Genomic DNA, 25,319 nt, shown 5'->3' with positions numbered 1-25,319 from the left:
CCTAGTCGGATTCGTTAACCACTGCGCCACGACGGGAACTCCGAAGTATTAATTTTTAAAAAATATTGTTATTTAAATCAAAACCCTAAATGGGTATAGAGAATTAAGCAAAACTTTTCATAACAAATTTGCCTAAGGACTCTTTTGTGTTAAGTGGCTATAGTTATCCTTTATAAAAGTGTATAAGATTATAAAATAGGATAAGGGAAAAAAATCCAGAGCAGGTGAAACTGGATATTTAATCAAATACATATGCCTACATAGATAGGAATTACCTGAAGGACCATTTAAAGAATTCTGTTCATTCTGAATCTAAATGCAATATTTTATTTATTTATTTTTGTCTTTTGTCCTTTTTAGGGCCTCACCCTTGGCATATGGAGGTTCCCAGGCTAGGGGTCTAATTGGAGCTATAGCCGCCGGCCTACACCACAGCCACAGCAATGCCAGATCCGAGCTGCATCTGCGACCTACACCACAGCTCATGGCAACGCCAGATCCTTAACCCACCGAGGGAAGCCAGGGAAACCTCATGGTTCCTAGTCAGATTTGTTTCCCCTGCACCACCATGAGAACTCCTAAATTTTACAATGTGTACATTACAAGTTCCTATTGTGGCCCAGCATGTTATAAACCGGACTAGTATCCATGAGGATGTGGTTTCAATCCCTGTCCTCACTCAGTGGGTTAAGGATCCAGTGTTCCGTGAGCTGTGGTGCAGGTCACAGGTGCAGCTAAGATCCTGTGTTGCTGTGGCATAGGTATGCAGCTACAGCTCTGATTAGACCCCTAGCCTGGGACCTTCCATATTCTGCACCTGCAGCCCTAAAAAGAAAAAAAAAAGTGCACTTAAACTGAATCCTAGTGGATGTGTTGATTTTTCTAGGATAGCTTTTTGGAATCCTAGCAAAGTCATTTCACCAATATAGTACACATATCTTTCTCTACAGATCCCCCTTGAAAATGACTTTAAATGTCAGGTGGGCTTAGAGTTAACAAAAAAAGTTTTCCCAGCAATGAAAAAAGGAAACAAAAATGCATTTATCAAGGAAATAAAAACACTGTCAAATTTTATTTATTCATAATTTGTTTGTATAATAACTGTATAGCTAACAGCCAGAAATGGCAAGGCAGCAATCACTAAGTAATTTAAAAATAAGGTTAGGAGCCTAATCATAGCTGACTTCATAGTTTGGGTTACATCTATTTTTCCATACTTGACAGATCAATCTTCTAAAAATGAAGTTTCTTACCATCAAAACACATGTTATTTTGCTACTGTAACAATAGTATTGACAATTAGACCTTGCAATTTGTTACCCAAAATATATATGGAGTCATTGGGTGGTCGTGGGGACTGTATAGCCTGAGCTTTATGTATTACCAGTGAAACCTTTTTTTCCTGGCAGCAACATCTGCCACTGAGCCAATGAAAAGGCCAGGGGTGTGTGTGGTATAGGCAGAGACGAATGCTATTTTAGGTTTAGTTTGGAGTGTAGCCAGTATTGTATAGGCAGGAAATTAAGATACTTTGGAAAACGTGCTGTAATACAAATCATTATCCAAGGTTCCAACATATTTGAGGTTGGGGCAAAGCCAGATTAATGAAAGGGCTATTCTAAAGGTTTGAAATTGGCAGGCCCTCCCACCACACCCATTTAAGGCCAAATACGGAATTTTAGTTGGACGAGACTGTAAAGTTTACCTAGTCCACTTCTTTCATTCTAAAAGCTTAAACCTCTAGTAGAACATTTGAAAAAAAGAGGCTGCACATCCCTTTTCTGAACATTTTCAAGTGAGAGGGAACTAGCTACTTCTTGGGGGAGCTTATTCAATTTCTGGGTAGTTTTAATTACTAGAAGAGTTCTCTTTAACATTAAACCAAAATCTGTTTCCATATAAATTCTACTTATTGTTCCAAACTCTGCTCTCTGGAACCACAGAGAGTAAGTCAACTCGGTGAAGGCAATTATATGGTCATAGCTGATCTCCCGTAAGTGGACACGCTCCAAAGAAGCAGCTTCAGCATCAGTCTTAAAGCACTGTAAGTAATAACTCTACTCAAACAGAACTGAGAAATAGCACAAAAAAATTTGCCATTTTGTCTAATCCCTCTTTTGCATGACAGTTTAAACATTTTAACATAACCACTCTGAAATTTATCTTCAAATACATTATCTCCTTTGAGTCATAATACACTGCTAAGAGCTGAAGTCAAGATTAAACAGTACTGTAAATTTACAGAGGGTATAGAGTTATGCGGTCCAATATGGTAGCCACTAGCCACATGGGGATTTTAAGCACTTGAAATGTGGCTAGTTTAAGCTGTACACTTTCCATACCAGATTTCAAAGATAGTATAGAATAACATAAAGTATCTCATTAATGATTTTTTATATTGGTTATTCAGAAAATATTTTGGATATGCTGGGTAAAAAATACATTATGAAAATTAACTTCATTCCTTTTTACTTTTTATATTGTGGTTATTACCACATTTAAATTTGTATTTGTGGCTCACATTATATTTCTATTGGACAGCATTGAATTAATTTCCTGTGGCAGTTTAATCATTGCCATGATTCACGGTGAACAAACAGGTGACTAAAAACCCTAAGTCACAAATGTCCCTTCTAGCTCTAGCAGTCTGTCATTTTAATATGGGATATTCACCTTTATTAAATTTTAGCTTGTTCTATTTTTGGCCCATTAATCCAATCTGTTAAACAATACCTAGATTCTGAGCCTGGCATACAACAGACAGATGCTCAATAAAAATTTACTAAATGAAGTCTGTCACCCAAAGCATTAGGTATCTTTCTCAGCTTCATGTTCCATATAAGTGCAATATGCTTGCCTAAGTTAAGTGTTCTCATCCAAGTCATGCAGAGGTTGCAATTCATTATTGATGACCCTTTCAACACAATCTTTCACACTCCCTACGCCCTTTACACGTAAGACTTTCATTGTAGTTATCTTATTGCACTGCTTTACATTCAATTATCTCCTGGAGGGCAGGGGTGCTTGCTTCTTTAAAGTACGTAGTATCATCACTTCCAGCACCTGATCTGCACTTATAAAGTATCTGATAATACATGGCACTAATCAAAAGTACTATCATTTGGCTCAAATTTCCGACATATTCAAAAGAACACTGTGGGATTGATTCTGAAAAATGCTTTGATGAAATTCAAATTCATTACATCAGCAGTGTTTTCCTAACAGTCTTAGAATGAAGACTGCCTTTCTGACAGGAATGTAGAAATATTTCAATTCAACTTATCTTTACTTAGATTTCTCTCAAGATAAGAAATTTTTTTCTTTTCCCTTTTTCTTTTCATGGTGGCACCCATGGCATATGGAAGTTCCTGGGGCAGCGGTCAAATTGGAGGTGCAGCTGAAGCCTATACTACAGCCACAGCTACATCAGATCCGAGCCGCATCTGTGATCTATGATGCAGCTTGTGGCAATGCCAGATCCTTAACTTACTAAGCAAGGCCAGTGACTGAACCCACATCCTCACAGACACTATGTCAAGTTTTTAACCCACTGAGCCACAACGGGAACTCTAAGATAAGAAACAAAGTGCTGGAGTTGCCGTCGTGGCTCAGTGGATAACGAATCCCACTAGGAACTATGAGCTGCGGGTTCGGTCCCTGGCCTTGCTCAGTGGGTTAAGGATCTGGCGCTGCTGTGGCTCTGGCGTAGGCTGGTGGCTACAGCTCCAATTAGACCCCTAGCCTGGGAACCTCCATGTGCCGTGGGCGCGGCCCTAGAAAAGGCAAAAAGACCAAAAAAAAAAAAAAGAAAAAAGAAACAGAGTGCTATAGAACTTGAAGGTTCTAACATGAGAGAATAGGAATAATGTTTAATAGTGCTTAACTAGATAAAAAAAATAACTTTAAAAGAAGCAATCTGAACCCCTACAGAACTGTTTCAATTACGGTTTCAATGTATCTGAAGAGCAGCAGAGAATGAAAAGAACTGGGATTTTAAAATGGGGTCCACAGCTTCTTTTTTCAGTTACTAGCCAGATAAATCCCTAAATGTCTTTGAAGTGGAATGCAAACTCCATGAGGACAAGGGCAGTCATTTAACCAAATCTCCAGTACCTGACACAGAATGTAATTTGTGTTCACTACTTGCTAAGTAAATAAAAATCCAACTCTTTCCTCAGGTAATTTGGGGTAAGACCCAGACTGCCAGTCTCATAGGTCTGAGAATCGACTGGGAAAATACATATGACCACAAACCATAAAAGATGAATACAAATGTTTTTGCTAGCTTTTTCCCCTCATTTTGTCATTTTCCCCTTTTGTTCCGATTTTCTCTCTGCCATCCATAACCTCTGCCTTTTTTTTTTTTCTTTTTTTCCCCTAATTTTTTCTCCTACTTTGTTTTTTGGCTGAACATAACCTAGAGATAAAGTGTATTTTTTTGGTACTTCTAAATACAATTCTGTTACAGCCATTAAATTTTTTTTTTCTTTTTAGGGCCATACTTATGGCATATGGAAGTTCCCAGGCTAAGGGTCTAATCGGAGCTACAGCTGCTGGCCTTCACCACAGCAACAGCAACGCGGGATCTGAGCCGAGTCCTGTGACTTACACCGCAGGATCCTTAACTCACTGAGCGAGGTCAGGGATAGAACTCTCATCCTCATGCATCCTAGTCGGGTCTTTTAACTGCTGGGCAACGAAAGAACTCCCACAGCCATTAATTTTAAGAGTAAGGAAGCAAAATATCAGTTTCATCTGTAGAGAGCTGCTTTATTCTTTTGTTGGTTAGTAGCCTGCATTAGAAAAATGGTTTCCTTTCAGTCTTTTTCAAAAGTGTGTTATACTATTTCTCTTAATCATGTGACTTTTATGATCCTAACCTGAGAGTATAGCTGAAATCAGGCCGAGGGTCATATTTAGCCTAAAAGCTAGAAATTCCTATCACAACCCTACGAAACAATGTGGGATAATATAAAAGCTCTTACATTCTACTCAGACACCAACAAACTGAAGCTTTCAATTCACACTTTCTCCTTAGGATAAATAAGCATGCAATTTAATTACGTATAACCTAACACACTACATTGTAAAATGCTAAATTGCACTTTTGATGTCAAAACACTGTAACATATTGAACTACCTCCTGAGTAAAAGAATAAAGATTTATAATGTCAAATTACCTTATTGATTAAACCTGAGAAATACTGTTCCATGAATAATATTCTGATAAACAAATGATGAACCAGAGATTCCTGAATGTTGACCTCTCATTATTCAAAGTCTCTCTTACTTGTAGAACTAGCTTCTCTGTGAGAAAACATGGTGTGTATTCACACCCTTAAATATGGGGCTGTGCCTGAGTGTCACCATTGACCAATTCAACAACAGCAAAATGTGTCAGACACTTTCTAGAAACTGTACATGCTGATTCATTATGTTCCCACAAAACTCTACTTAAATATGGCTAACACTTGAACAACATGGGTTTGAACTGCATGGATCCACTTAACAGGCAGATTTTTTTTTTAATACATACATACTACAGGACTATATGACCTGCTGTTGGTTGACTGTGGATGAGTAGCTGGAGAACTACAGTTTTACCTGGATTTTGACCACACCAATTGGCACCCCTAACCTTTGAATCATTCAAGAATCAACTGTATTATTTTCCTCATTTTTACAGAGAGGTTAAGTACCTGCTCAAGGTCATATAGCTATTAAAAGGTAAAGCCAGGCAGGAGTAAGAACCTAGACTTTTTGGCTTCAGGGTGTACTGTCTTAGTGACTATGTTAAACTGCCTGTTCAATTAGGATGATCCCACTCTTTGTATATTCTAGATGTATGCTTTAAATGTATAAAAAGTATGGGAGCAGATTAATGGAAAAGCTGAATATCATAACTGCCATAAAATCTCCTGGAGAATCATTTTTTAAACTCTCCATATTAGTTTGTTTCCTATGTCAAAGTGGAAAGTAGAAAAGGTGGGTTTCTAATTAGTATTTTCCCTGTAGATAACAATGTTCAGTGAAGCATATCCTTCGATTACCAGAATATTCTACTTCTAATCATGAAGTCAAAGAGGAGCCTGTGTGTTTGTGTGTGTATGTGTATCTCCATTATCCCTGAACAACACAGAGGTTAGCATGCCAACTCTCCATGCAGTTGAAAATCTTAGTATAACTTGCAGTAGATTCTCCCTATCAGCAGTTTCTCCACATCAGCAGATTAACCGAATGCAGATCCTGTAGTATCCTAGTTTTTACTCCTGAAAATAATCCATGTGGTGGACTATACAGTTCAACCCATGTTGTTCAAGGATCAACTGTATTCTTCTTTTTCACTACTTTTTTATTGTTTGCACAAATATCAGGCATATATTACTGAGAATATCTTCCTCTGTAGTTCTTCATATCATTTTTGTTTTACATTCGAACTCAATATACTTCCAAAGTTTAGCCAGTTTACTGAAGTCTGTATAAGTCCTTTTATCAGCGAAACATTTCACTGTCATTCACTGCAGTTTTATACACTAACCTGAAATGTACATGTGCCAACGACCACAAAATTATTGCCACCATAAGCAATCAGGTTTCCTGAATCCCCACTCTCAAAGGGATTGAATTCTACCACGTGCACATAATCTTCACAATCCACAGTGTAGGCAGCATTTCTTGTGGGATCTTGCTTCATCCTGTATGGCAAAACTTGCATAAAAATACCCGTCTATTGGAAAAGGTCACGAAACTGTGGATTAAGCACAAACACAGACAGAAATGGTCAAAGTGCTATTTTCAACAAATTAATCAAAATAATGTGACGAAAAATAGCTAAAAAAATTACTGAAATACTTTAAATAATACTTGCAGTGTCACCACTAAATTCTGTTTACATTGTTCAAAAGATAAAATCAGTACTTAAAGATAGAACTACATTAATATATACATTCATTAAAAATTAATGATGGTTGACATTTATGGAGCACTACTTGCAGGCGCCATGTTAAGTAATTTCCTGACATTATCATGTCTAACACTTGTACGAACCTAAAAGGGAGGTATTACCTATGGTTCCTATTTTATAAAAATAGGGGAGGTTGGAGTTCCCGTCGTGGCGCAGTGGTTAACGAAACCGACTAGGAACGATGAGGTTGCGGGTTCGATCCCTGCCCTTGCTCAGTGGGTTAACGATCCGGCATTGCCGTGAGCTGTGGTGTAGGTCGCAGACGCGGCTCTGATCCTGCGTTGCTGTGGCTCTGGCGTAGGCCGGTGGCTCCAGCTCCGATTCGACCCCTAGCCTGGGAACCTCCATATGCCGCGAGAGCGGCCCACGAAATAGCAAAAAGACAAAAAAAAAAAAAAAAAAGGGGAGGTTAACTAGCTTGCCAAGCTCATAAGAGGAGCCAGAATTTGCCTTTTTTTTTTTTTTTTTGCGCTTTCTTGAGCCGCTCCTGTGGCATATGGAGATTCCCAGGCTAGGGGTCTAATCGGAGCTGTAGCTGCAGGCCTACGCCAGAGCCACAGCAACAAGGGATCTGAGCCGCGTCTACAGGCTACACCACAGCTCACGGCAATGCCAGATCCTTAACCCACTGAGCAAGGCCAGGGATAGAACCTGCAAGCTCATGGTTCCTAGTCGGATTTGTTAACCACTGAGCCACGGCGGGAACTCCAAGAGGAGCTAGAATTTGAAAGACTTTCTTTTTTAAAAAAATTGTTTAAGAAAGAAAAATTTTTTTCCATTGTGGCTTATTTTCGACAAAGCACTGAGACCAGGTCCACCCAAAGGAGAGCATGTCACTTCCTCCAATAACTTGAAGATTGCGGCTGTTCTTAACCTGTTCCCTGCTACATTTCTTAGTTAAATTTCTTATGCATAAGAAGCAGTTGTGCAGGGTCACGGCCCCTCTTATGTCCTATCTTTTGAGCACTAGTGGTAGAGAAGAAAAACACAGACTCCTGCCTTGAAGGAGCTCACAATCCAGGGTTATTTATGATTCAGGGTGAAAAGTGCTACGATATAAGCAAATACAAAATATAGAATCCGGAAGAAGGAGAGCAAAAATATAAGAATAATATTCATAAAACCAGGCACAAAACAACTAACCATTTATAAGCCTGGGGTGCATTCTGGAAGTAGCATTCCCAAATGATTCTAAAAAGGTTCCCCCCCCCTTTTTTTTTACTGGATGGCAGGGGTTGTCCTGAAAACAGCTGGGCTCGATAACAAACAGGTCAAATACCTGATGCATCTTTACTGAGAATCAGATGGGTTCCACCTCGGGAAGTCTATAAACCTTACGAGTGGGTATCGGAGGCTGAACATTTGTTAAGGGTGACAAGCAGGTAAGATGTGGGAAGTGCAAAAGATCCCAGATCAGGAAACTCAGATCCTAATGACTCATTAAAGCAGCGCCCAGTCTAATTACGTTCTCAAGGTCTCTTCGTACAAGGTAGGCTGGAGTTGCCCCTCTACTACTGCTGGGACAGAGGAGCGAGGGAACAAGAGAAGTGTCTGCAGAGCCCTGACGCCTCTTCCAAATCCAGGCAATCCCGCGAGACGCCGCTATCACCTCCCCGAACCTGAGGTCTGAAGGAAGAGTAGTGGGGAACGGTCCCGGAGAGAGGAGGAACTCTCAGGGATAAGGTGGGGGCACGGGGCAGCCGGTAGCAGAGCGGGGCGCTCCCTTGGGCTCACGCGCGATACGCACCAGATTGCGCCTGGAAGCAGCTAGAGGGGAGCTGGTGTCCGGTGGGGGCTGCAGCGGCGCGCGCCGACTCTGCTTCCGGGTCAGAGGGCGGGAACGATGATTGGCTCCCGGACTCTCCCGCGAGATTTAAAGTGTAAACCCGCGATCACGGGCACAGTCGCCGAGCTGTAGTCGGGCCGGAGCTTTTTTCAGGCGAGTCGGCGCTTTCCCTGTCTCCCTTCAGTCAGGTGAGTGTCACCTCTTCCTCACCTGCCTGTCACACTTTAAGTGGCGCTTCAAGCCGCGACTTGTGAGGATTTTTCGGTAACAGCAAAGCGCATGTGATGGTCTAGGGTATTGTTTGTGCAGTCTTTGCTCTGGAGCTTGGTTTGGTTTGGGGGTGTTAAACAATTCGTAGGACCCAGTGATGGAGCTGGAAGGCTTTGTGAGCCCTACTTAGATTCATTAGTTAGTCAGAAAATCAGGATTCCAGTCCTAACACATGTAGACTCCAATTCCCCACTTTCGCCTTCTCCTTGTTACATCCTCCCAAGGAACTGTTCGGACCTGTATTCTGACCCTGGGCAGCAACTGACTGCTGTTTTTTATTGAGCACCTACTAAGTGCCCGGCACTAGGTGGATTATTTACTTTTCTTACTAACGTCTCATAATGTGAGGTAGGAGATATCTTCCTTGTTTTACAGATGTAGAAGTTTATGCTCATCAGGTTTTAAATACTGAAGGACATACAGGCAATAAAGGGGGACCCTGATGTAGACCCTGGATGGTCTGACTCAAAATGTAGTTCTTGCAGCCATATCACCCTGCCTCCCCAGTGACATTTCCCCTCCTTTCAATTTTTGGTACAGTGCAGCCTGGAATCTAATTTTTAAAAGCAAATGTTTATAATCATTGCCGCCTTCTACTACTGTTTTTGTATAATGCAGCCTGACATTTGAATGCTTGTATATTCATTGTCTCTTTGATTTCTGGAGGGTATTATACCTCTACCTAGGCAGTAATGTAAAGTTTATTGCCTGGGCTCCCACAGCCAGCTAGCTACTGGAAGAGTCCAGACTAAACCAGGCTTGGCAAACTGGTGACACTTCCTGTTTTTGTGTAGCCAGTTCCTAAGCTAAGAATGGGTTTTACATGTTTGGATGGTTGGAAAAAAAAATCAAAGGAAGAGTAGTATTTTGTGTTTTGTAAAAATTGCATGAAATTCAAATTTCCCTTTTCTGTGAAGTTTTGCTGACGTGCAAGTATGCTTATTTGTTTATGTATTGTCTATGGCTATTTTCACACTGCAAGGTCACCGTTGCATAGTTGTAACGGAGACTTTATGGCCTCCACACCTTAAATGTTTACTATTTGACCTTTTCCAAAAGTGTGCTGACCCTGGATAAGACTATTGACCTTTTTTTCTTGTATTTTGTTTTTGTGGAGTTTTTTTTTTTTTTTTTTTTTTTTTAGTATCACCTGGGCACCTGGGACATGCAGAAGTTCCAAGGGCAGGGATCAAACCTGTCCCACTGCAGTGACAATGCTATACCCTTAACCTGCTGCACCACAAGGGAACTCTGAGATTATTGACTTTTATATGTGCCAGACATTGTTCTAAAAGCTTAACTTGTATTTATGCCATTTACTTTTCACAAAATCCTGTGAGATAGGACTATTATTATTTTCTTTTGTCTTTTTTTTTTGTCTTTTTGCCTTTTCTAGAGCCGCTTCCATGGCATATGGAGATTCCCAGGCTAGGGGTCTAATCGGACCTGTAGCCACCGGCCTACACCAGAACCACAGCAACAAGGGATCTGAGCTGCGTCTACAGCCTACACCACAGCTCACGGCAACGCCGGATCCTTAACCCACTGAGCAAGGCCAGGGACCAAACCCACAACCTTATGGTTCCTAGTTGGATTCGTTAACCATTGCGCCACGATGGGAACTCCAGGACTATTATTATTTTCATTTTCAGTACAAGGAAGCTGAGGCAGGGAGAGGTGACATAACTTGGAGAAATTTTCACAGCTTGTAACTGGTGAAGCCAGGCTTCTGAACAGTCTAATTCCAGATTAGCCTTCATTCTTAGCAGTCTGAATTTATAATATCTTTAAATAATTCCAGTAAATAATTTACTACTAAAAATTTATTTCAGGCAAACTGATTATATCATTGAAGCTTTACTTTTCTACTTTCTTTTTTTTTTTCCTTTTAAGAGATGACAGTGATGTTTTGAAGAAAATTTTACTGTTTACTCAGTTGGACCTGCTCTTTCTTTCTTTTTTTTTTTTTTGGTTGTGCCAGCAGCATGTGGAAGTTCCTTGGCCAGAGATCAAACCTCCACAGCAGTCACCCAAGCCCCACTATAATGAAAACACCTGATCCTTAATCTGCTGCACCACAAGGGAACTCCTTCTGTAGCTACTTTAATTAAACTGTTACTTGTATCTTTATTTTTTTATTTAAAAAATTTGCGAGGGATTGTTCCCATTTTGGCTCAGTGGGTTAAGAACCCAACATAGTGTCTGTGAGAATGCAGGTTCAATCCTTGGTTTCTCTCAGTGGGTTAAGGATTCAGCTTTGCTGCAGCATGTGGCATAGGTCACAGATGCAGCTCAGATCTGAGTGATACAGTCATACGTATGTATACATTCCCTTTCTTACATTATTTTCCATCATGGTCTATCCCAGGAGATGGGATATAGTTCCCTGTGCTATATATAGCAGGACCTTATTGTTTATCCATTCTAAATGTAATAGTTGTATCTACTAATCCCAAACTCTCAGTCTATCCCTTTCCTCCCCACTCCACCTTGGCAACCAAGTCTGTTCTCTATGTCTGTAATTCTGTTTTGTCGATAGGTTCATTTGTGTCATATTTTAGATTTCACATATGAGTGATATCATATGGTGTTTGTCTTTCTCTTTCTTACTTCACTTAGTACGAGAGTCTCTAAGTCCATCCGTGTTGCTGCCAGTGGCATTATTTCATTCTTTTGTATGGCTTAGTGGTATTCCATCATGTGTATGTACCACCCCTTCTTAATCCATTCATCTGTCGATGGACAGTTAGGTTGTTTTCCATGTCTTGGCTATTGTGAATAGTGCTGCTATGAACGTAGGGGTGCATGTGTCTTTTTGAATTATAGTTTTGTCTGGATATATGCCCAGTAGTGGGATTGCTGGGTCATATGGTAATTCTATACTTAGTTCTCTGAGGAGCCTCCATACTGTTCTCCATAGTGGTTGTACCAATTTACATTTCCATCAACAGTGTAGGAGAGTTTCCTGTTCACCACATCCTCTCCAGCATTGTTATTTGTAGACATGTTAATGATGGCCATTCTGACTGGTATGAGGTGGAACCTCATTGTACTTTTGATTTGCATTTCTCTAATAATTAGCAGTATTGAGCATCTTTTCATTTACCTACTGACCTTCTATATTTTTTTTTTTGGAGAAACATCTATTTAGGTCTTTTGCCCATTTTCAATTGGGTCATTCATTTTTTCTTGTTTAGTTGTATGAGTTGTTGCATTGTTTGCAACTATTTTCTTCCATTCCCTAGGTTGCATTGTTTTGCAACTATTTCTTGTCAGTTGCATTGTTTGCAACTATTTTCTTCCATTCCCTAGGTTGTCTTTTTGTTTTACTTTTCCCTTTGCTGTACAAAAGCTTGTAAGTTTGAGGCTCCCTCTGTTTTTGTTTGTTTTTTAAATTTTTTTAAATTTTAGATATATTTACTTTTTTAAAAAATCCAACTCATACATATATGTAGTAATTTAACCTCTTTTCCTGTATGACTTTTAAAAAATTACTCAATGAATTTATTACATTTATAGTTGTACAATGATCACCACAATCTAATTTTATAGGATTTCCATCACCCACCCCCAGTGCATCACCCCACCCCCCAAACTGGCTCCTTTGGAAACCGTAAGTTTTTCAAAGTCTTTGAGTCAGCATCTGTTCTGCAAAGAAGTTCATTGTATCCATTTTTTCAGATTCCTCATGTCAGTGATAGGCATTTGATGTTGGTGTCTCATTGTCTGACTGACTTCACTTAGCATGATCATTTCTAGGTCCATCCATGCTGCTAAAAATGCCAGTATTTTGTTCCATTTAATGGCTGAGTAGTATTCCATTGTGTATATGTACCACATCTTGATCCATTCCTCTGTCAATGGACATCTAGGTTGTTTCCATATCTTGGCTATTGTATATACTGCTGCAATGAACACTGGAGTACATGTGTCTTTTCGAGTCATGGTTTCCTCTGGATAGATGCCCAGGAGTGGGATTGCTGGATCAACTGGTAGTTCTATTTTAGTTTTCTGAGGCATCTCCATACTGTTTTCCACAGTGGTTGCACCAATTTACAATCCCACCAGCAGTGTACTAGGGTTCCTTTCCTCCATACCCTCTCCAGCACTTATTGTTTGTAGATTTTTTGATGATGGCCATTCTGGGTGGTGTAAAGTGTTACCTCATAGTGGTTTTGATTTGCATTTCTGTGATAATGAATGATGTTGAACGTCTTTTCATGTGTTTTTTGGCCATCTGTATGTCTTCTTGGAGAATTGTCTGTTATGATCTTCCGCCCATTTTTTGATGAGGTTGTTTGTTTGTTTTTTTAAAAATTTTTGTTTTTATTTCTTGCCTTGTGAGACTGACCTAAGAAAACATTTTACAGTTTACGTCAGAGAATGTTTTGCCTATGTTCCCTTCTAGGAGTTTTATGGTATCGTCTCTTTCTTTTTTTTGTCTTTTGTCCTTTTTAGGGCCGCACCACTGGCATAAGGAGGTTCCCAGGCTAGGGGTCTAATCAGAGCTGTTGCTGCCGGCCTATGCCACGGCCACAAGCAATGCCAGAATTCGAGCTGCACCTGCAAACCTACACCACAGCTCGTGGCAATGCCAGATCCTCAACCCACTGAGCAAGGCCAGGGATCGAACTTGCAACCTCATGGTTCCTAGTTGGACTTGTTTCTGCTGCGCCATCATGGGAACTCTGATATCATATCTTAAACTGTTTAAGTCCTTAAGCCATTTTGAGTTCGTTTTTGTGCATCGTGCGATGATGTTGTTCTAGTTTCATTGATTTACCTGCAGTTTTCCAGTCTTATGAAGCTTTTCATTTTGCTGAGAGGCTTTTCCCCATTTTGTATTTTTGCCTCCTTTATCAAAGACTAATAAACTGTAGGTGTTTGCATTTATTCTGGGCTCTCTATTCTGTTCCATTCATCCATACGTCTGTTTTTGTACCACACTGTTTTGATTACTATTGCTTGTAGTATTGATTACTATGCTTTGAAGTCTGAGAGAGTTATGCCTTGTGTTTTTTCATCAGGATTGCTTTGGCAGTTCTGGGTCTTTTATGGTTCCATATCAAATTTTAGAATATTTGTTTTACTTCTGTGAAAAATGTCGTGGGTTATTTGATAGGGATCACATTAAATCTTTAGATTGCTTTGTGTAGTATGGCCATTTTAACAGTGTTAATTCTTCCAATCCAAGAGCATGGGATATCTTTCCATTTCTTTGAATGCTCTTTAATTTCCTTTATTGATGTTTTATAGTTCTTAGCATATAAATCTTTCACTGGTCATGTTTGTTCCTAGGTATTTCATATTTTTTTGTGTGACTTAAAGGTATTATATTTTATATCCCTTTTCTGTTTTTTTTTTCTTTTTTAGGGCCACAAGTGCCCCATATGGAAGTTCCAGGCTAGGACTCAAATCAAGCTATAGCTGCAGGCCACAGCCATAGCCACATCAGTGTGGGATCTGAATGGTGTTAGTGGCTTATGCCACAGCTCACGGCAGTCCTGGATCCTTAACCAACTAAGGGGCCAAGGATTGGTCCAGCATCCTCATGGATGCTAGTCACATTTGTTTCCACTGCACCACAATGGGAACTCCTTTTCTGGTATTTTATTATTAGCTTCCTTCCTTCCTTCCTTCATCTCTCTTTCTTTTCCCTCCCTCCCTCCCTCCCTCCCTCCCTCCCTTCCTTCCTTCCTTCCTTCCATCCTTCCTTCCTTTTTCTTTTTATGGCCGCATCTGTGGCATATGGAAGTTCCTGGGCCAATGGTGAAATTGGAGGTACAGCTTCGGCCCACATCCCTGCCCCAGTAATATCGGATCCAAGCAGCATCTGTGACCTACGCTGTAGCTCGCAGCAATGCTGGATCCTTAACTCACTGAGTGAGGCCAAGGATTGAACCCATATCCTCATGGAGATAATATTGGGTCTTTAACCTGCTGAGCCACAGTGGGAACTCTGCAATTGCTTTCTGAATGTTAGTCTTGTATCCTGCTACTTTGCTGAATTCATTTATCAAATTTAGTAGTTTTTGCATGGAGTCCTGAGGGTTTTCTATATATAGTATCATGTCATCTGCATGTAGTGACAGTTTTACCTCTTCCTTTCCAATTTTGAAATCCTTTATTTCTCTTGTCTGATTGCTGTGGCCAGGAATTTTAATAACTTTTTTTTTCTTTTTGCCGTGCCTGTGGCATGTGAAAGTTCCCTGGCCAGGGATCAAATCCCTGCCAGAGCAGTGACCCAAGCTGCTGCTGTGGCAACTCTGGATACTTAACCCACAAGAGAACACCCAATAACTTGTGTCTTTAAATTGTATCACTGATTATGTCTATAAATCATCATTTTATAAATAGCACATGCCCATTTTTTGATCATACAAATCCAAGATACCTAGTAAACAGCTGGGATTCTGTTTATGCCACATTAAAAAAAAAGAAGGGGAGAAAGATAACTGAAGGAATAAGTAAATGGGATGTGTGCAGTAAAATATCCAAAATAATATAATGGTATGTGGCTATGTTGGAGACTGGGGTACTTAAAAGAAAGTAGGAGGAAAATCTTAGCCAACTTGTTTGTTCACTCAAAGAATTAGCTGCTTCATATAGGATTGAGTATATTAAATGTAGGAACTACATACAATTATTTTGAAAGGTTTTTGTCTGTCAGGAGAAGTATTGTAATATAGTGATTTAAGAGTACAGCTTTGGAGTTAGGTAGCTTGGATTTAGGTTCGTTTGGCTATTTGCTAACTGAATGATATAGGGTATTGCCTTCTTCAGATGTAAAATGAGGATAATAGACCTTCCTCACTGGACTCTTGTGAAGAGTGAATGAGGTAATAAATGTTAAGCTTTTGGAAAGTGTCTGGCACCAGGAAACCTTCTAAATATTAGCTGTTACTGTATTAGTTGTCTATTATTGTGTAACAAATCACTCTGAAATTTAGTAGCTTTAAAACAACAACTGTTTATTTGTTCATGATTCTGTGGATCAGTAGTTTGAGCTGGACTGAGCTACGTGGTTCTGCTGGTCTTGCCTAGAATCACTTATTTGGCTGTATTTCATCTACATGTTGATTAGGTCTAGATAATCTAAGATAGTCTTACTCACATGTCTGTGAGTTGGTGTTGGTTGCCAGCAAGAGTGCTTTGGTTCTCCTCCATATGGCCTCTCCAGCAGGCTTCTTCATATGTCATTCTAAGGGTATCAAGAGAGTAAGAGCCAGAGCTGCAAGGCCCTGTGTCAGGAGGCTGCCAAGACTATCCCAGGTTGGATCAATTGCTAAGAGGGCTCAGCAATTGTGTTATAGCAAAAAGATACCAAGTACAATCAACAAAGGGAGAAGGTACATGGGGTGAGGTCCAGGGGAGATCAGGTTCAAGCTTCAAAAAGTCTTCTCTTAATGGAATCACTCAGGATATGCTTAATTCCCCAAGCAAGAACATATGAAATGTCTGTCAGGGAAGCTCTTTAGAGATTCAGTGCCCAGGGTTTTTACTGGAGGCGAAACATCAGGGTATCCTCTGTGTTCCAAAATTCCAGACACAAGAGGAAAGCATATGGTCAGCATAAACCGTATTATTTGTACAAATAGTTTAGGCACAGTGAACCCTTTTTTTTTTGGAAACCCTCCTGAAATCTAGTTCCCATTTGCCAACCAAGGGCTAACCTTGTAAGCTGGCTTTTCAAAGGATAGTAGTCAGACCTGCTGTATTAACTATTTTCTGTACAAGGTCTAGGCTTGGAATGCCCATGATTTCATTCTTGCTACATTCTGTTTGATCAAATCCAGTCACATGGCTGACCCAGATTCAAAGGGATGAAAAATAGACCACACCTTTTGGGACAATATAGGCATGGGAAGAAATTGACTTTACCACAGATATTACCATCTCTCTCTCAAAACAAATATTTAAAAAAAGACTTTAAGTAGCTATATTTGTGTCTATAATTATGTTTTCAGAATTTGCATTTATCTGTTTTATATGAGCTTTCAGGTTGAATAAGATTGGCTTTCTTATTTTAAAAGATCTGGCTTTAGAAAACTAAAGAAGAAAATATGATTGGGCAGATATTGTATTATTCTATTTTCCTAAATTTAATTACAAGCAATCTTAGTAAATATGAAGTGACCTCTTGTTCACTATTTATTTTTCTCTAACTTTGCTTCCTTATACATGTTAGATATTAATTTCCAATTAAGTAAGACTTTTTAACATTGCATTCTGTCCTGCTTTAAGAGAATGGCTGTGCTTAATCAGAAGTCTGTCATGGATATGATTAAAGAGTTCAGAAGGAATTGGCACAGTCTCTGTAACTCTGAGAGAACTACTGTATGTGGCGCAGACTCCATGCTCTTGGCATTGCAGCTTTCCATGGCAGAGAACAATAAACAGGTTAGTAAACTGTATTTAGGTTAACTTTTTTTAAAAGTGACTTTTGATTGCTGACCATTTGAATAAGCTTAATTTCATTAATTTCTTCGCAATATATGCCCTCCTATGGTAATATCAATATATTCTATTCACAAGTGCCTCTTCATATGGTTGTCAAAATATTATGATTGGATTTGAAATGATTTGTTCCAAAAATAAGGCTTTTATATGTATAAATTAACTTAAGACATGTACATTTGATGTTTAATTTAAATCTTAAGGTAAATATACAACTATTATGATTATTATGGTTAAATTATTTTTACTTTATAGGACTTTTTATCTAAAAAGTTCTGTAAGGCCCACATAAATAATGTTTATTTAAATATAATCCAAGGAGTTTCCATCATGGCTCAGTGGTTAACGAATCCGATAAGGAACCATGAGGTTTCAGGTTCGATCCCTGGGCTTGCTCAGTGGGTTAAGGATTCAGCGTCGCCGTGAACTGTGGCATGGGTCGTAGAAGCGGCTCGATCCCGAGTTGCTGTGGCCCTGGTGTAGGCTGGCAGCTACAGCTCCGATTAGACCCCTAGCCTGGGAACCTCCATATGCCTCGGGAGCAGCCCCAAAAAAGGAAAAAAAAAAAAAAAGAAAGGCTTCTTGGGTTTTACACAGTATACTTAAAGGAAGGAAGTCTTTGGATGGGCAGGATTTAAAGAAGGAATGAAGGAAGGGGAAAGTCAGTTTAGAGAAAGCATCCAGAGAGATTAAAATCATAGTGGTTTGAAGATGGTAAGGAGACTGTCTTGACTAAAAAAAGATGATTTTTGAAGGGAGAAGTGGTTTCAGTGGGTCTGTTGGGCTAGATAGTGAAATGACATTCAGATGAATTGTTTTAATCCTATACGTTAGTGTTCCCAGTCTTTTAGATTTCATACTCCAGTAAAATATTCCCCCAAATCAGATACTGACAGATTTGAACATTTCTCATGTTGACACATAAAGCTATTGAGAAAAAATATTGACTGGAATCATCCTTTTGAAAAAGGAAGAATAATTTAACACCTCAAAATTAGGAATTATATAATGTTAAAACAACAGAGTTTTTCCTATACGTGGATAGTTGTGAAAAGATATGTATTAAGTAAAAGATATATATTAATTAGATAATATAAAAAAGATACATTTTAAGATACATATTTTTTATTTTATTTTTCTTGTCTTTTTTTGTTTTGTTTTGTCTTTTCTAGGGCCGCACCTGCAGCATGTGGAGGTTCCCAGACTAGGGGTCTAATTGGAGCTTTAGCCGCTGGCCTACACCAGGGCCATAGCAACACTGGATCCAAGCCGCTTCTGCGACCTACACCACAGCTCACGGCAATGCTGGATCCTAAACCCACTGAGCGAGGCCAGGGCTCGAACCTGCAACCTCATGGTTCCTAGTTGGATTCGTTAACCACTGAGCCACAACGGGAACTCCAAGATATAGATTTTAAAAAGATGTACATTAAGTAAATTTTGAACATTGAAGAATTTTGACAAAATTTTGTCAAATCTATCAACACATATTTATTGAGTTTTTAGTGTGTCCTAGACATTATTCTAAGCATTGGGAATATAGCACTGAAGGAAATCTCTTCTCTTATGGAATTAATCTTCTAGTTGGGAGAGACAGGTAATACTCTAATTAGTAGGATATTTAGTATTTTAGGTCATAATATTAAAATGGAGGTGCACCTAAGGAGTGCAGATTAAAATGGAGATGCACCTTAGGAGTATAGAGTTTGGGGTGGAGTTCCTGCAATTCGAAAAAGGGGGGTCAAGGAAGAGCTTATTGAGAAGTTGCCATTTGAGCAAAGATTTGAAAGAGAGGAAAGGAGGTAGTTCCTTTTTGTGGGAAGGGACTACCAGGCAAAAAGGGGACAGCAGATGCAAGGGCCCTGAGGTGGAAAAATGCCTGACATGTTCAAAGATCAGCAGGAAGGCCAATACAGCCGTTTAGCTGTTTATATAAATGGTTTTTTTTGTCTTTGTTTGTTTGTTTGTTTGTTGTTGTTGTTGCTATTTCTTGGGCCGCTCCCGCGGCATATGGAGGTTCCCAGGCTAGGGGTTGAATCGGAGCTGTAGCCACCGGCCTACGCCAGAGCCACAGCAACGCGGGATCCGAGCCGCGTCTACAACCTACACCACAGCTCACGGCAACGCCGGATCGTTAACCCACTGAGCCAGGCCAGGGACCGAACCCGCAACCTCATGGTTCCTAGTCGGATTCGTTAACCACTGCGCCACAACGGGAACTCCTGTTTATATAAATGTTAATTTCTTCCCTCTCTTCCTCCTTGCCATAGATTTCTTTTTTTCCCCTTTTATTTGGCTTCTGCTGTATACCAGGCATTGTCATAAGTGTTGGGGCTTAAAATGGTGAGGAAAACTTGACAGGGCTCTTGTCTATGTGGAGCTTATTGTCTTTATGAAGCTAATTGCCTAGTAGGTGAGGCAGACATTAAGTAGAGAGTAATACAAACAAATGTAAAATTGCAGCTATCAGAAGAAAAGATATATGGTGCTATGAGACCAGGGGATTAACCTGGTCAGAGAGATGAAGCTGGGTCCTAAAGGAAGGCGAGGTGTTAAGTAGGCAAGGGAGTGGGAGCCAAGATGAGGAAGGAGGAACAGCATATGTAGAATCCCTTGGCAGGAGACTTCGGATTGGCCAGAGACTGCAGTTAGAGTTTGAGAAAAGACAGAAGGGTCAATATAGCTGAAGAGGGGTGGGTGGTGGTGGTGGTGGTTGAGGTGGGTGGTGGTAGGTGGTTACATGTCAGATTGTTGTTCCTTGTTTTTAATAACAGTTATTGTTAAAAATCAATTTTAGGAGTTCCCGTCACGGCTCAGTGGTAACAAACCCAACTAGTATCCATGAGGATGTGGGTTTGATCCCTGGCCTCACTCAGTGGGTTAAGGAACCGGTGTTGCCATAAGCTGCGGCGCAGGTCACAGATGCAGCTCGGATCTGGCGTTGCTGTGGCTGTGGTGTAGTTTAGCAGCCGTAGGTCTGATTCGACCCCTAGCCTGGGAACTACCATATGCCACTGGTGCAGCCCTAAAACAAACAAAAAAATAGAAGTAGCACTTTTTTGACTTTTTATTTTGAAAAACTGTTTAAACTTCTAGAAAAGTGACATGCATAGTATTCTGAACTCCTATATGACTTACAGTTAGATTACTCAGTTATTTTCATTTTTGCCACATTTGCATCATTCTTTTAGTATTTTGTATGCGTATATAAATATCAGTGTACACATGTATATGTTGTACACGAACATGTATACAACATGCATATTGTTTTTATTCTGTATGAATCATTTGATAGTAAGTAGCAGACATCTGAAATTTTACCCCTAAATACTCTTGGTATTGTATATTCTCTGGGTTTTGACAAGTGTGTGATGACATGTATCCACCATTATAGTTTTGTACACAATAGTTTCACTGCCCTAAAAATCTTCTGTGCTGTGCATATTCATCCCTCTTTCTCCCCAATCCCTGACATCCATTGATCTTTTTACCGTCACCATAATTTTGCTTTTTCAGAGTGACTTGTAGCTGGAATATAGTATGTAGCCTTTTCAGATTGGCTTCTTTCATTTAATAATGTGTATTTAAGTTTCCTCTGTATCTTTTCATGGCGTGACAGCTCATTTCTTTTTTGGCAGTGAATGATATTCCATTGTATGGATGTACCAGTTTATTTATCCATTCACCTTGTTTTACTTTCCTTTCAATAAGATATTTAATAGTTCTTTAGTTTAATAGATAATTATTGGATTTTTCTGTCATTCTCTTTCTTTCTTTTTTTTTTTTTTTGTCTTTTTAGGGCTGTGGCATATAGAGGTTCCCAGGCTAGGCGTCCAATTGGAGCTGAGGCTGCCAGCCTATGCTACAGCCACAGCAACACCAGATCTGAGCCACATCTGAGACCTACACCACAGCTCAAGGCAATGCTGGATCCTTAACCCACTGATCGAGACCAGGAATCAAACCCAAGTCTCCGTGAATACTAGTTGGTTTCATTACTGCTGAGCCACGACAGGAACTCCCCAGTCGCTTTATTTCTAAGACCCTCTTTTTTTGTTCTCTCTCTTTTTAAAATATCATACTGTTCTTGATTTCAGGGGTCTAATATTTTTCTTCTTTGAGACTATTAATAATATTTTGTTGAGATTTTCTTCTTGCATAATCTGTTTCCTCCAAGTTCCTTGTTTTTGTTGGTTTTAATTTTGGAAGGATTTCCTTTCTTCCAATTAGAGACTTCCCTGTGTTTAAGTGGAGCACTAAAATGTTTTCTGGAAGCTCTGAGTGCAGGGTTAGCACTTATCACCCTCATCTTACCAGGCCATTTGGTTGGGAAACCTTTGATATTGACATCTTTAGGATGTCCCTTTTGAAACAATTTCCTCGGAAAAGAGTCTCCTTTCCTTCTGCATGAATAGTATAAAGTTGAGCTGCCAGTGTGTTAGGTACCTGAAAGCAGTGTGAAAATTTAGAATATAAACTGTCATGTAATTCCTATGATTTTTTTCACTCGGGTACGTTTTTCCTCAACTGCACTTTTCAGTCCAGAGGTTATTTTACCCTCTTCAGGAATAAACCTTCAATTTTCTGCCGAGGTAGATGACTGATTACCCTGATCTCAGCAAAAACTAATTATTAGGAAAAAACCTAAGTGAAAATTACTCAGAGACGTAAGCACAATGCTGAGACTACTTCAAAAATCTCTTTAGGGGCAAGTATCTCTACTATCACCTTCTGTTGGGCAGACTTTTTTCCTGTGGACACACTAGAGTGTTGGCCTTTAGGGCCTTTTCACTTTATATGGCAGAGTAGGCAGGGAGGGTCTTTGATCCAGCTTCCTCTCTTCTTCTTCTTCTTTTTCTTTTGCTTTTTAGGGCCACACTGCAGCATATGGAGGTTCCCTAGCTAGGGGTTGAATTGGAGCTGCAGCTGCCAGCATACTCCACAGCCACAGCAATGGGGGATTCAATCCACATCTGTGACCTACACCACAGCTCACAGCAATGCCGGATCCCCAAGCCACTGAGCAAGGCCAGGGATTGAACCCACGTCCTCATGGATACTAGTTGGGTTCGTTTCTGCTGTGCCACAATGGGAACTCCTAACTCCTTGTCTTCTTATGGTCAGCTTTGTCGCCTAAACTTTGCTGAGAGTTCTTAAAAACCAGGTTCTTAAGTGCTAGAGAGTGGTAGACACCAGGGAGACCTTGCCATTTGCTTATCCCTTTATATTGGCATTTTCTCATTGCTTTTGACCTTTGTAATTTTCCTTGTCTTGTGGACAATTCAGTCATATGTTTTAAAACTTTTCCTATTTTCTTCTATAATTTTAGGTATTTTATACCAGGAGGGGTTTCTCTGTATATCCAGCTGGGCCAAGTGCCCTGTTAGGTTAGTGTGTCTATTTTTAAATTATAACAAATGATATGCATTCTTTCTCTGTCTTGTTTTTATCATCCAGCATTATTTTTAGGACTTCTTCAAGTACTGATATAAAAGTTGATTTTATTCATTTTAACTGTCATCCTTATTATGACATTTTATACATTGATAGGCCTTTGGGTTGTTTGAAGTTTTTGGTGTTACAAACAGTTCTGTATTGAAATAGGATGTTTGTAGACTGCACAAGAGGTTCTCTAAGCCCCATACTCAGTGGATCATATAGTAGACACATCCTTAAGTTGACTTGATACTTGCGTACTGGTCTTCACCTTGGGCTGTTACAGTTAGGAGAGTACTATTTCCTTTCTTTCTTTCTTTCTTTCTTTCTTTTCTTTTCTTTTTTTTTTTCTGTCTTTTTTCCATTTCTTGGGCCGCTCCCGCAGCATATGGAGGTTCACAGGCTAGGGGTCAAATGAGAGCCGTAGCCACCGGCCTACACCAGAGCCACAGCAGTGCGGGATCTGAGCTGCGTCTGCAACCTACACCACAGCTCATGGCAATGCTGGATCCTTAACCCACTGAACAAGGGCAGGGACCGAACCCGCAACCTCATGGTTCCTAGTCAGATTCGTTAACCACTGAGCCACGATGGGAACTCCAGAGAGAGTACTATTTTCTTATCTCTCTCCATATTCCGTGTTATTGAAAGAGAAAAGTGGTATTTCATTTTGATTTTTCTGATAATTAGAGCATTTAAAACACTTTTAAAAATTCTTACCTGACCACTTAGGTATCATTTTCTTAAACTGTCTATTTATATGCTCTGCTTATTTTGCTGTTGACTTATTACTGTTTCTTTCTTAGCCTTTGAAAGAGTTCTACCTGTATTTATTTTATTTTTTATTTTATTTTTTTTTGTCTTTTTGCTATTTCTTTGGGCCGCTCCCGCGGCATATGGAGGTTCCCAGGCTAGGGGTCCAATTGGAGCTGTAGCCACCGGCCTACGCCAGAGCCACAGCAACGCGGGATCCGAGCCGCGTCTGCGACCTACACCACAGCTCACAGCAACGCCGGATCGTTAGCCCACTGAGCAAGGGCAGGGACCGAACCTGCAACCTCATGGTTGCTAGTCAGATTCGTTAACCACTGCGCCACGACGGGAACTCCCGAGTTCTACCTGTATTTTAGACACTCTCTTTGTTATACACTTCTTTGCCATCTTTCAGTGTGCTACATTTTACCCACTTTGACTCGATATCCTTCCCTTGTGTTGTTTCACCAGTATTTATATGCCAGACCTCTCTACTGAGCTTTACTCTGGTATGGCTAACTATTCACTGGATATTTTACCTTGATGTCCCATTACTGTCTGTCCATCAGTTTTTAAAAGTAGACCACATTGTTTGCTCCCTCAGCTTACCTACGTTGCCTTCCATTGTTCAGTCACTGAAGCTGGAGACCCAAGGATCATCATAGGGTCTGTTTCCTTTGCTCTCCTTTGCAGTGTGTTTCCAAGTTTTGACAGTTTTATTGCCTGAACATTCAAAAAAAAGTTGCTCTTTATAATCTGAAGAAATAGTAATAGGTTTTGATGATATTGTATAACCGGATCAGGCTAGCTGAAAGTTAAATCTTGGTGACCATGCACTGGAAAATAAGGAGAGAAAGAATATGAAATTATTAAGAATCATTACTGGGAGTTCCCATCATGGCTCAGTGGAAATGAATCTTACTAGCATCCATGAGGACGCAGGTTGATCCCTGGCCTCGATCAGTGGGTTAAGGGTCCACATTGCTGTGAGCTGTGGTGTAGGTCACAGACACAGCTTGGATCTGGCATTGTTGTGGCTGTGATGTAGGCTAGCGGCTGCAGCTCTGATTCAACCCTTAGCCTGGGAACTTCCAAATGCCACGGGTGTGGCCTTTAAAAAAAAAAGACAAGAAAAACAAACAATTGTTTTTGTATAGTGATTGAGGGCTATTGTGTAATCAAATAGACCATGTTTGAATCACTTTCTTTGTTTTATTTGTGAATAATTAAAAAATAATGATTTCCACAAACTAAGTGAAAATATCCTAAAGAAAATTTAGGTCTCATTGTAAAAATTTTGACATATTGAAATATTCAATCTAAGTCACCTTTTCTTTAGAGTTTGTCTATGTAGTATTAACTCAGGGTCTCTTTCTACTTGTTAATTTTCTCCTTGTTAATTCACTGTGAAGATTCAGGCTCTGGTTGGGAAAGAAGAGGAAAGGTGAATTGCAACTGAACTTCTCACAGTTCGTGTGTATGTGTACAGTGAGGATGTTTGGTTGTGGGTCCGTTTTACTTTAGCTCTCCACGCACAGAGTTAACTCAGGCATCCCCATCTGCCTCGGACTTCCAAGTCATTCAGTAATATGAAACAACTTGTACGTGTCTGCAAGGTGCATTCAGAAGCAGAAGATTGTAATAAAAGATGGA

At 39.9% G+C, this 25,319-nt stretch overlaps 2 protein-coding genes across 3 annotated transcripts in view; one reads left to right on the top strand and one right to left on the bottom strand.

The window, feature by feature from the left end:
• NUP37 (nucleoporin 37) overlaps positions 1–8,784 on the bottom strand; it is a 50,796-nt gene extending 42,012 nt beyond the window's left edge. The window contains exons 1-2 of one of the 2 annotated variants that reach the window (XM_047788170.1): positions 8,712–8,784; positions 6,539–6,748 (exon numbers count right to left, since the gene is read on the bottom strand). In XM_047788170.1, the coding sequence (XP_047644126.1) occupies positions 6,539–6,715 (177 nt within the window). In that variant the 5' untranslated portion in view covers positions 6,716–6,748; positions 8,712–8,784. Of the gene's footprint in view, positions 1–6,538; positions 6,749–8,243; positions 8,686–8,711 lie in introns of those variants that run through there. The other variant, XM_047788169.1, reaches the window with a different exon arrangement.
• An 81-nt stretch (positions 8,785–8,865) lies between these two features.
• The window catches only part of PARPBP (PARP1 binding protein), a 69,915-nt gene continuing 53,461 nt past the window's right edge, over positions 8,866–25,319 (top strand). The window contains exons 1-2 of the mRNA XM_047788168.1: positions 8,866–8,938; positions 17,265–17,420. Coding sequence (XP_047644124.1) covers positions 17,268–17,420 — 153 coding nt within the window. The 5' untranslated portion in view covers positions 8,866–8,938; positions 17,265–17,267. The remainder of the gene's footprint in view (positions 8,939–17,264; positions 17,421–25,319) is intronic.

Source organism: Phacochoerus africanus, chromosome 7, assembly GCF_016906955.1.
Source record: "Phacochoerus africanus isolate WHEZ1 chromosome 7, ROS_Pafr_v1, whole genome shotgun sequence".
NCBI classification, from domain to species: domain Eukaryota; kingdom Metazoa; phylum Chordata; class Mammalia; order Artiodactyla; family Suidae; genus Phacochoerus; species Phacochoerus africanus.
Note: the sequence above shows the minus strand (reverse complement) of the source record. Positions and strands in the feature narration are given on the sequence as shown.